Source organism: Mobula birostris, chromosome 9 (genome assembly GCF_030028105.1).
Source record: "Mobula birostris isolate sMobBir1 chromosome 9, sMobBir1.hap1, whole genome shotgun sequence".
Taxonomy (NCBI): domain Eukaryota; kingdom Metazoa; phylum Chordata; class Chondrichthyes; order Myliobatiformes; family Myliobatidae; genus Mobula; species Mobula birostris.
In genome coordinates, this window is record NC_092378.1 from 51,346,013 (window position 1) to 51,358,343 (window position 12,331).

The window sequence follows — 12,331 nt, forward strand, 5'->3', positions numbered from 1 at the left end:
ATCAGGTTGGAGGCTACCCAGACAGAATATAAGGTGTTGTTCCTCCAACCTGACTGTGGATTCATCTTTACAGTAGAGGAGGCCGTGGATAGACATATCAGAATGGGAATGGGATGTAGAATTAAAATGTGTGGCCACTGGGAGATCCTGCTTTCTCTGGCGGACAGAGCGTAGGTGTTCAGCAAAGCGATCTCCCAGTGTGCATCGGGTCTCGCCGATATATATAGAAGGCCACATTGGGAGCACCGGACGCAGTATGTCACCCCAGCCAACTCACAGGTGAAGTGTTGCCTCACCTGGAAGGACTGTCTGGGGCCCTGAATGGTGGTAAGGGAGGAAATGTAAAGGCATGTTTAGCACTTGTTCTACTTACAAGGATAAGTGCCAGGAGAGAGATCACTGGGGAGGGATGGGGGTGATGAATGGACAAGGGAGTCACGTAGGGAGCGATCCCTGCAGAAAGCGGGGGGGGGGGGGGGAAGGGAAAGATATACTTAGTGGTGGGATCCCGTTGGAGGTGGCAGATCCCTTTTTCTCCCTCTGTCCATCTGACTATACCCCTTGCCCATCCTCTGGGCTTTTTCCCCCCTCCCCCTTTTCCTTCTCCCTGGGCCTCCTGTCCCATGATCCTCTCGTATCCCTTTTGCCTATCACCTGTCCAGCTCTTGGCTCCATCCCTCCCCCTCTTGTCTTCTCCTATCATTTTTCATCTCCCCCTCCCCCTCCCACTTTCAAATCTCTTACTAGTTCCTCCTTCAGTTAGTCCTGACAAGGGTCTCGGCCTGAAACGTCGACTGTACCTCTTCCTAGAGATGCTGCCTGGCCTGCTGCGTTCACCAGCAACTTTGATGTGTGTTGCTTGAATTTCCAGCAACTGCAGAATTCCTCGTGTCTCAATGGAAGAAGCTTGCTTGCATTTACGCTATCTATGCTCTCATAATTTTGTACACCTCTATCAAATCTCACTTCAGTCCTGTCTGCCAATCTTCAATGGCATCAGCGCCGGACTCCGGAGCAAAGGTTCCCAAGTTCGAATCCAAGTCGGGCCACCCCCCGAGCACACTTTCCATCCGCGCCAGGTTGAGCGTCAAACTAGCCACTCAGCCTCGTAAAAGAAAAAGGGTCGAGTCAGGAACGTTCATATCGTGACCCGATTAATCCGAAAGGAGACTAATTCTGACAGCACGCGCCAGACAAGAATGGCTGACTGTCGGGTGCGACACGCTAAAAGTGAAAAAAAATTATCTGTTTGAAGAAATAAAGTTCAAACCCATTCAGCCTGTCACTATAGCCCAAGTCCCTGCAACATCCTTGTAAATTTTCTCTGCACTCTTTCAATCTTCTTTACATCTTTCCTGTGGGTAGGTGGCCAAAGCTGCACAGAGTACTCCACATAAGGCCTTACCAACATCTTTCCCAATTTCAACATAACATTACAACATTACATTGACTTTCGAAAGCCAGTCTGCCAGAAGTTTTATTTAGGAGCCTATCTACCTGTGACTCCACTTTCAATGATTATGGATCTCGTATTCCCAGATCTTTCTGTTCTACAGCACATCTCAGTGGCCTATCGCTCACTGTGTAAGTCCCACCATGGTTGGTCCTCCCAAAGTGTAACACCTCACACCCATCTGCATTCAATTCCATCGGCCATTTTTCCAGCTGATGCAGATCCCACTGCAAGCTTTGATAGCTTTTCTCGCTGTCCACAGATCTTGGTGTCATCTGCAAATTTGGTGATCCAGTTTACGACATTTTCATCCAGCTCGCTGATATAGGTGACAAACAACAATGAACTCAGCACTGATCCCTGTGGCACTCCACTAATTACAGGCTTCCAGTCAGGGAGGCAATCGTTTATTACCACCCTCTGGCTTCTCCCACGGAGCCAATGTCTAATCCAATTTACTACCTTATCTTGAATGTCAAACGACTAAACCTTCTCGGCCAATCTCCCATATGGGACCTTGTCAAAGTCCTTGCTGAAGTCCATGTAGACAACATCTATTTCCTTGCCTTCATCAACTTTCCTAGTAACTGCTTCAAAAAGTTCTATATAAGATTGGTTATTTATGACCTAACACACACAAAGCCATGTGGACTATCCCAAATTAATCCTTGTCTATCCAAATACTTATATATTCATTCCCTTAGGATACCTGCCAATAACTTTCCCAATACTGATATCAGGCTCTCAGCCTATAATTTCCTGGCCTATTCTTAGAGCCTTTCTTAAACAATGGAACAACATTAACTATCCTCCAATCCCCCTGTATCTCACCTGTGGCTAACAACTTTTTAAACACATATCTCTGCTAGGGCCCCTGCAATTTCTGCACTTGCCTCCCACTGGGTCTGAGTAAATATCTTGTCAGGCACTGAGGATTTATCCACCATAATTTGCCTCAAAACAGCAAACATCTCCTTCTCTGTAATCTGTATAAGGTTCCTGACCTCGCTGTTGCATTTCCTCACATCTATAAACTCTGTGTCCATCTCTCGAGTAATTAGAGATGCAAAAAATCTATTTACGATCTCCCCCCACCTCCTTCAGCTCCACACATAGAATACCACTATGATCTCCCAGAGGACCAATTTTGTCCCTTGCTATCCTTTTCTAAGTCCTGTGGACTGTTTGGTGGTCTATAGTGTGATCCCACTAATGTGATGATTGCTTTCTTATTCTTACCCATAAAGCCACAATAGACAAGCTCTCCAGTCTGTTCTGTCTGGGCACCTCTGTGACATCTTCCCTGACTAGTAATACCCCCTTCCCCTTTTATTCCCTCCCACCCTATCATGTCTAAAACAGAACACTGGAATACTGAGCTGCCATTCCTGCCCCTTCTGCAACCAAGTCTCACTCATGTCTACAATGTCATAATTCCACATACTCATCTGCCTTTCCTACAATACTCCTGTGCAGCTCAGAACTTTAGTCCCACCATGTTCAACTTTTTGATTCCTGGCGTCTAGTCAGCTTAGTAACATCTTTCTCCACAAACACTACTATCTGTTCCGGTGTCCTGCTTTCCATCCCCCTGAAACTCTAGTTTAAACAACCCCTCCCCCCTACCCCATGCAGCACAAGCAAGCCTTCATGCTAAACACCCCCCGCTCACCCTGTTCAGGTGCAAATCATCCCTTCTGTACAGGCCACACCTTCCCTGGAAGGGAACCCGATGATCCAATAACCTGAAGCCTTCCCTCCTGCGCCGACTCCTTACGCACATGTTAAACTGTATGATCTTCCTATTTCTAACCTCACCAGCATGTGGCATGGGTAGCAATCCTGAGATCTCAACCCTGGAGACCCTGTCCTTTAACTTAGCACCTAACTCCCTGAACTCACTTTGTAGGACCTCGCTATCCCTTCTACCCATGTCATGGGTGCCGACATGGACCACAACCTCTGGCTTCTCACCCTCCCACTTAAAAATTCTGTGGACTCGGTCCGAGATGTCCCTGACCCTGGCACCCAGGAAGCAACATACCATCCAGGAATCTCGTTCTCATCCACAGAACCTTCTTCTGTTCCCCCAACCAATGAATCCCCTATCATTACAGCTTTCCTGTTTCCCCCCACCCCACCCTTCCCTTCTGAATCATAGAGCCAGAGACCTGACCACTGTGGCTTTCTTCTGCTAGGTCATGCCCCCAGCGTCATCCAAAGTGGTGAGGGGTACACTGAATAGTTGACTATGCCCTTTCCCCCTTGTGATGGTCAATCAGTTACCTGCATCCTACACCTTGGGCGTAACTACCTCCCTGTGTGTCCTGTCTATCAACCCCTCTGCCTCCTGAATGATCCAGACTTCATTAGTTCCAGCTCCAGCTTCTTAATACGGTCTGTTGGAAGCTGCAGCTGGATGCACTTCTTACAGGTGTATTCTTCAGGGACACTGGAGGTTTGCCAGCCTTCCCACATCAACCAAGATGAGCATTCCACTATTCTGCCTGGCATCCACATTGCTCTAACTGTGCAATAAGAAATAAAGAAAGAATGAATAACAGAGAAACCTACCTATGGCCTACGTTTCTCCTCGCCAGAGTCTCAACCCCCCCCCCCCCCCACTCTAACACTGGCTCGCTCACACAACAACGGCTCCGCTTAAACCTAACTTATTTGTATTGGGCCTCTCCAAGTGCCTTATTATGCGCAATCCAGTGTCTCCTCAGAGACTGTGGTGTGCAAAATGTCCCAACTGCCCGCGCTCACTTCTTTAAAGCTCTGTGTCCTTCTCTGCAATCCAATGTCTCCTTGGGGACTGTGGTGCACAAAATGTTACTATGTGACCATACTCACTGGAATTCAGAAGAACAAGATGGGATCTTATAGAAACATATAAAACTATGAAGAGGATAGATAAGATAGAGGCAGGGAGGTTGATTCCACTGCTAAGTGAACTAGAACTAGGGGACATAGCCTGAAGATTCAAGGGAATAGATGTAGGCATACTTCAAATGGTGCAGCTGGAAGAGTACCTCAGATTATGCAGCTATGCCCGATGATGTTAATTTAGGGATGTACACATCTCTTCAACTTTCCTTCTGGCAAGCAAGTTAATGCTTCAAATCTGATGACTCAGTATCGAGGGAACCAGGTGCTTTTGGTTATGTAGTACAGGCTACATAGCAGTGGATCAATAGATTCATGCACCTAAGCACATTCTCGCTTGAATATTGGTGTGGAGATGGATGGGAAAATGCACCTGAAGAAGTTGGATCTTACCCTGTGCTAAATGCACATGCCTGAGAGTGGGCCCAGTTTGAAGTGGATCAGCCTACGAGGGCTGACCAGGCCGCAGGCATCGAGACCTGAAGCCCTAACCTGACAGCTGTCACTTACGATTATCCAGGAGGAAGCCATTCATCCCTTTGCTGAAAACTGAGGTGTGTAAGAACTCCCTGCTGAACCTCTGGAATTCTCTAATGTGGCTGTGATTTTTTTCAGGCAGTATAGCAAGATTTAACATAGACTTGGACAGTTACATGGATTGGAAAGGTGTAGAGGGATATGGGTCAAATGTGGGCAGATGGGACTAGCTTAAGATAGACATCCTGGTTGGCGTGGATGAGCTGGACTGAAAAGCCTGTTTCCCTGCTGTGTGATTTTACAACTCTGCCCCAGAAGGTTCTGGAAGCTACATTAAAAGAGCTTTTACAAGTATATTAAGAGCAAAAGGATTGTAAGGGATAAAATTGGTCCTCTTGAAGATCAGAGTGGTCAGCTTTGTGCGGAACCAAAGGAAATGGGGGAGATCTTAAATAGGTTTTTTGCGTCTGTATTTACTAAGGAAGCTGGCATGAAATCTATGGAATTGAGGGAATCAAGTAGTGAGACCATGGAAACTGTACAGATTGAAAAGGAGGAGGTGCTTGCTGTCTTGAGGAAAATTAAAGTGGATAAATCCCCAGGACCTGACAGAGTGTTCTCTCGGACCTTGAAGGAGACTAGTGTTGAAATTGCGGGGGCCCTGGCAGAAATACTTAAAATGTCGCTGTCTACAGGTGAAGTGCCGGAGGATTGGAGAGTGGCTCATGTTGTTCCGTTGTTTAAAAAAGGATCGAGAAGTAATCCGGGAAATTATAGGCCGGTGAGTTTAACGTCAGTAGTAGTTAAGTTATTGGAGGGAGTACTAAGAGACAGAATCTACAAGCATTTGGATAGACAGGGGCTTATTAGGGAGAGTTAACATGGCTTTGTGCATGGTAGGTCATGTTTGACCAATCTGTTGGAGTTTTTCGAGGAGGTTACCAGGAAAGTGGATGAAGGGAAGGCAGTGGATATTGTCTACATGGACTTCAGTAACACCTTTGACAAGGTCCCACATGGGAGGTTAGTTAGGAAAATTCAGTCGCTAGGTATACATGGAGAGGTGGTAAATTGGATTAGACATTGGCTCGATGGAAGAAGCCAGAGAGCGGTGGTAGAGAATTGCTTCTCCAAGTGGAAGCCCGTGACTAGTGGTGTGCCACAGGGATCAGTGCTGGGTCCATTGTTATTTGTCATCTATATCAATGATCTGGATGATAATGTGGTAAATTGGATCAGCAAGTTTGCTGATGATACAAAGATTGGAGGTGTAGTAGACAGTGAGGAAGGTTTTCAGAGCCTGCAGAGGGACTTGGACCAGCTGGAAAAATGGGCTGAAAAATGGCAGATGGAGTTTAATACTAACAAGTGTGAGGTATTGCACGTTGGAAGGACAAACCAACGTAGAACATACAGGGTTAATGGTAAGGCACTGAGGAGTGCAGTGGAACAGAGGGATCTGGAAATACAGATACAAAATTCCCTAAAAGTGTCGTCACAGGTAGATAGGGTCGTAAAGAGACCTTTTGGTACATTGGCCTTTATTAATCGAAGTATTGAGTATAAGAGCTGGAATGTTATGATGAGGTTGTATAAGGCATTGGTGAGGCCGAATCTGGAGTATTATGTTCAGTTTTGGTCACCAAATTACAGGAAGGATATTAATAAGGTTGAAAGAGTGCAGAGAAGGTTTACAAGGATGTTGCCGGGACTTGAGAAACTGAGTTACAGAGAAAGGTTGAATAGGTTAGGACTTTATTCCCTGGAGCGTAGAAGAATGAGGGGAGATTTGATAGAGGTATATAAAATTATGATGGGTATAGATAGAGTGAATGCAAGCAGGCTTTTTCCACTGAGGCAAGGGGAGAAAAAAACCAGAGGACATGGGTTAAGGGTGAGGGGGGAAAAGTTTAAAGGGAACATTAGGGAGGGCTTCTTCACACAGAGAGTGGTGGGAGTATGGAATGAGCTGCCAGACGAGGTGGTAAGTGCAGGTTCTTTTTTAACATTTAAGAATAAATTGGACAGATACATGGATGGGAGGTGTATGGAGGGATATGGTCCGTGTGCAGGTCAGTGGGACTAGGCAGAAAATGGTTCAGCACAGCCAAGAAGGGCCAAAGGGCCTGTTTCTGTGCTGTAGTTTCTATGGTTCTATGGTTCTATCATTGAAGGCACTAATTAAGGAAGTGGACACAGTTTTGATAGATCAGGGCGTTGAGGGCTATGGGGAATGGGCACAGGAGCAGAGATGTGGTCTGTGGGCAGATCAGCCAGGGCAGGCCTGAGGAGCCAAGTGGTCTGCCCATTTCCTTCAGCTCTTCGGTTCCGTTTCTTGCCAATTCTCACCAGTGCAATCCCATCAGTGTCATTCTTATTTTAGTGTAACGTGCAACTTATTCTCCTCACAAGCCCATCTATTCGATCGTTCTGCCACCTACCCACAGAGCAACAACTTACAGTGGCCAAATTGACCCACCATCCAATAATTCATTGAACTACTTTTCGTAGACAAGGTCTACACCTACCTATACCTCTATCTGGTCCCCAGTACTTCCAACTTCTCCAGTTTATCCCACAGTAGGAATCAGTGCTTCCTACTGATGAGCTGATATAGACCCTATGGGCTTGAAAGAGGGCAGAGAACATTTTCAATGATGTTGCTGGGACTTAGGAATCTGAGTTACAGGAGTATGTTGAATGCTTTAGGATTTTATTCCCTGGAGTGCAGGAGAATGAGGGAAGATCTTATACTGGTACAGTGTACAAAATACTGAGGGGCAGGGCACATAAATGCAAGCTTTTTCCCCTGAGGTTGGTTGAGACAAGACCTGGAGGTCATAGGTTTCGGGTGAAAGGTGAAATATTTAAGGGGAACCTGAGGGGGAGCTTCTTCATTCAGAGGGTGGTGTGAGTGTGGAACCAGCTGCCGGTGGTGGTGGTGGATGCGGGTTCAATTGCAGCAATTAAGAGAGGTTTGGAGAGGTACATGGGTGGGTTGCTGTGGTCTAGCTGCAGATAGGTAGAACCAGGCAGGACTGGGTCAGCACAGCCTAGATAGGCTGAAGGGCCTGTGTATCTATACTGTAGCGCTCTATGACTCTACTTAGCAGATCATGCAGTGAGTACTAATACTGGAAATACGCAGTGGGTCAGGCAGCGTCTGTGGAGAGAGCAATGGAGTTAATGTTTCAGTTCAATTGAGAAGGAAGGGCGGAGAGAACAGAGGGCAGGCTGCACAGAGGGCAAATTGGAAAGGCTGTGAGTGGTCAGGTACAGATCCTCACCCTGTCCTCTGACCCACCATCGATACCTGATCAACAGCAGGCACAGTGTTTTGCTTGTAGAGGACTGCTGCTCCTGTGCCATTGCTTCGCAATTCCTGAGAGCCAGGTTCAGTCTTAACTTCCAACGCTGTCCATGCGGAGTTTGCAGGTTCTTCCCGTGACCGTGTGAATACCCACCGCCTGCCAGTTCCCTCCCATGTCCCGAAGACGTGCTGGTTGGAAAGTTAATAGGCCGTTGGAAATTGTCCCTAGTGTGTAGGTGAGTGGCAGAATCTGGGAGGTGTCGATAGGAACATGGGGAGAATAAAATGGGATTGGTTCATAGAACAGCAAACTGTGTGTAGGCCATTCGGCCCACAATGTTGTTGCGACCTACTTCATGATCAATCTCACTTTTCCCTCCCACGTAGCTCAAGGTTGGTGTAGGATTGATGTAAATGGTGCGTGCAGTAGCTCTCTACAGAATTCTAGGACGTGAATGTACTTAGTATTTATTTACTGAGATAGGAGAGCCAAGCCAACCAGGAATCATCTCCTCCCATCAGGGGACAATTTACAATGACCAATTACCTGAATGTACAGTACAGACTTACAGCGACGGGAATTGAACCCAGGCCGCTTGTATTGTAAAGCATTGTTCTAGCCGTTAGAATTACTTAAGTATCCGAAGCCGGATTCGGTACTCTATATCCACAGTGAGTAGTAAGAATAGTGTTAGTATTATGTATCCAGAATTGTATGGATTTTACTTCGAGGGTGTGAGCTGGGCACATTTTGGTAGCTCAGAACCCCGGAAGGGTACTGTGAATTCTACCTGCTGGTTTTACTGTTTACTTGTGCGATTCTTTGGTAAATGTCTCCTGTTTCCTAAACAGTTTGGAGCTCTACAGGAAGGTGGCCAACCTGCGGATTCTGGCCTGTGGCGGCGACGGAACGGTATGTATGGATAGCGAACGAACCCGTCGATCATATGAACGAGGAAGCGTGGGAGTAATGTATTTGGTTTCCTTGTGGTGTGTGTGCTCGATCAGCGGGAGCTGGTTGTGAAAGGTGGGGGTTGGGGTACTTGATTCTTCTTGTGGATATCCACAAAAATGCAGAGGAGGACAGAAATCCGCTGCCCGCCTTAAATCCCCGAGGGCTGCGCCTTCCTCCGCAGCTTCATGTTAGAACTGAGGAAAACGAGCCAGTTTTTAAAATCATATTCCACTATTCATCTAGCTCCTCTTGAAAACAATTTAGATTATGCCAATCCTATTAGCAACAGCCAATGCATCAAAGTCTGGGGCCAAACAGAGACTTTTTTCATCATCAGTCTCGATATAGAAGTACTGTTCTGTCAGTGTTGTTTCTTAGCCTGTTTGATTTACCGCTGCTTTGCTCTTTCCTCAGCAAGGTCTAGCTGCCCTTAGTCTTCTCCCGGGGGGAGTGGGGTGGAATCCAAGCCCCTGATTACTGTTAAATGATCATATGAAGAGAGGGAGTGGGTTTTTAGCGCATGGTGGAAGAGACCGGGCAGTTCGGGGCAGTGAGGGTAGTGGGCCGTTTAACTCGGGGGCAATTCACGAATTTCAGTCCAGAATAGGATGAAGTACAGTACTGAGCTTGGCTCGCAGACGCGCCAACCAAGAACAAATGACACGGCCCGGGCCAGTCCTTGCCCTGCTTCATTCATGGTACAGGGAGTGTCCAGGTCAGACTACAGTGCTTGAATCTCGCACCCCCGCCCCTTCCAATGGGGCGTAAGTGTTGGTGGGCGCTCTACAAGAGAGCTAATCCTAGGAATCCGTAAAGATCGCGCCCACGATCGATTAATTTGTCTGTCAGGACCGTCATCCCGCTGGCTCCCAACCCAAGGCGGTGCAGTACATGCTGGGCGACGCACATCGAGAGCACTCCAAGATCGATCTCGGACCCATCCTCGATTCCCTCTGCAGATCACCAGCCTCTTACAGACAACCACAGACTGTTTTCCAATAGTTCATCTGTTCAACCGCAGACAAGCACATTCGAACTGGCCTATGCGCAGAGTATGGGCTGATAAGAGTGATCAGTTGACGGTTCTTTGCAGCAATTAAAATCCATTGTCGTAGTGTGCTCCACCGGGATACGGTCCCTCCTGTAGTAACCTCAAGAACCACTGAAGGGCAGGTTGCCGGAAGCTGCGAGAGCTCCCAGCACGCCAGTTTTGACGACGCATTGTCCGGGGACGGAGGGAACCTGAGAAGCTGTTGGCCAACGGGGAATTGGGGTCTTTATTCCAGCCACACACGAGGAAGGTAGCAGGAAAGTTGATGATGGCTTGCAGTGCATGTTGTCTGCATGGACTTTAGCAAGGCATTTGACAAGGTCCGACATGGGAGATTGGTCAAGAAAGTTCAGTTGCTTGACATTGAAGATGAGGTAGTAAATTGGATTCGACTTTGGCTTTGTGGGAGAAGCCAGGGAGCGGTAGTAGGCGGTTGCCTCTCTGACTGGAGACCCGTGATTAGTGGTGTGCGCAGGGATGGTGCTGGGTCCTTTCATGTTTCTAATCTGTGTCAACTATCTGGATGATGATGTGGTTAACTGGATGACACCAAGATTGCCAGTGTAGTAGACAGTGAGGAAGACTATCAGAGCTTGCAGCAGGATCTGGACCAGTTGGAAAAATGGCAGACAGAATTTAATGCAGACAAGTGTAAAATGTTGCACTTTGGTAGGACCAACCAGGGTAGATCTTACACTGTGAATAATAGGGCACTGAGGAGTGCTATAGATCAAAGGGTTTTGGGAGTACAGGTTCACAGTTCATTGAAAGTGGTAGCACAGGTAAATAGGGCCGTAAAGAATGTTTTTGGCACATTGGACTTCGTAGATCAAAGTATTCCGTACAAGGGATGGGATCTTATGTTGATGTTGTATGTTGTATAAAGAAATGAGTGAGGCCTAATTTGGAGTATTAGTGTAGTTTTGGTCACCTACCTGCAGGAAAGATGTAAATAAGTTTGAAAATTTACAAGAATGCTACTGTGACAGGAGGGCCTGGGTTATATGGAAAGATTGAATAGGCTAGGACTTTATTTCCTGGAATGTAGAAGATTATGGAGAGATTTGATAGAGGTATGCAAAATTATGAGGGGTATAGATAGGTCAAAGCAAGCAAACTTTTCCCACTGAGGTCGGGTGGGACTACAACTAGAGGCCATGGGTTGAGGGTGAAGGATGAAATATTTAAGGGCAAACATGAAGGGAAACTTTTTCAACCGGGGGCTGTGAGAGTGTGGAATAAGCTGCTGGCACAAGTGGTGCGTGCACACTTGATTTCAACATTTAAGATAAGTTTAGATAGGTAGATGGATGGATAAAGTGTGGGGGCTATGGTCAGGTTGCAGGTTGATTAGACTAGGCAGTTTAAATGGATCTACATAGCATCACAGTGCAGAAACAGTCCCTTTGGCCCATCTAATCCCTGCCAGCCTTGTCTTCTACCTACTCCCATCTACTGGAATCCAGGCCATTGCCCTCCCTCAGTACCTCTCTCATCCGTGTACCTATACGGATTTCTCTTTATTATTATTATTATTGAACCCACATCCATGACTTCCAGTGGCAGTTTGTTCCACACTCTCACCACCCTCAGAGTGAAAATGTTGCCCTTCATGTTCCCCTTAAATATTTTAACTTTTACCTTAACCTCTGGTTCTAGTCTCATCCAACCTCAGTGGAAAAGCCTGCTTACATAAACTGATCTATATTACTCATACATTTGTTTAGCTCTATCAAATACCCCATCTCCCATGCTCCAGGGAATAGAGTCTGTGTTTTTCTGTGGGAAGAGCTCCGTCAACACCACATTTGTTTGGCTATATCTGAAAAAGTCTATCATCATCCTAAACTTCCCTCTTGCAAATTGTTCCAGCCAGACAAGCCAATTAGTGCCCTTAGCTAATTTTGTTCCCTCATTGCAGCTTTTAAAAGATGATTGGTGGCCCCAGGTGAATGGGACAGGCATGCTGATGGGCAAGGATTGTGTGCTCCCTTGGGGGGGGGGAGGGGGCGGTGGTTAAAGAGAGACTGCACTCTTGCAGTACCTCAGGCTTGCCCTCAAACATAGATCACTATTCCACACCCAGCTCAGCACAGCCATGGGAAACTAACTCTCCTGCTGAATGGATAGCTCTCCATCACCTGTAGGCACCTGTTCCTGAAGTAGATAGAGAGCTGGAGTTCAGGGAAGGGGCCG

General features: G+C 46.9%; 1 protein-coding gene across 1 annotated transcript in view; it reads left to right on the plus strand.

Annotated features, from left to right (window-relative positions):
- dgki (diacylglycerol kinase, iota) overlaps positions 1-12,331 on the plus strand; it is a 244,031-nt gene that overhangs the window by 132,781 nt on the left and 98,919 nt on the right. The window contains exon 12 of the mRNA XM_072269422.1: positions 8,982-9,042. Within this exon, the coding sequence (XP_072125523.1) occupies positions 8,982-9,042 (61 nt within the window). The remainder of the gene's footprint in view (positions 1-8,981; positions 9,043-12,331) is intronic.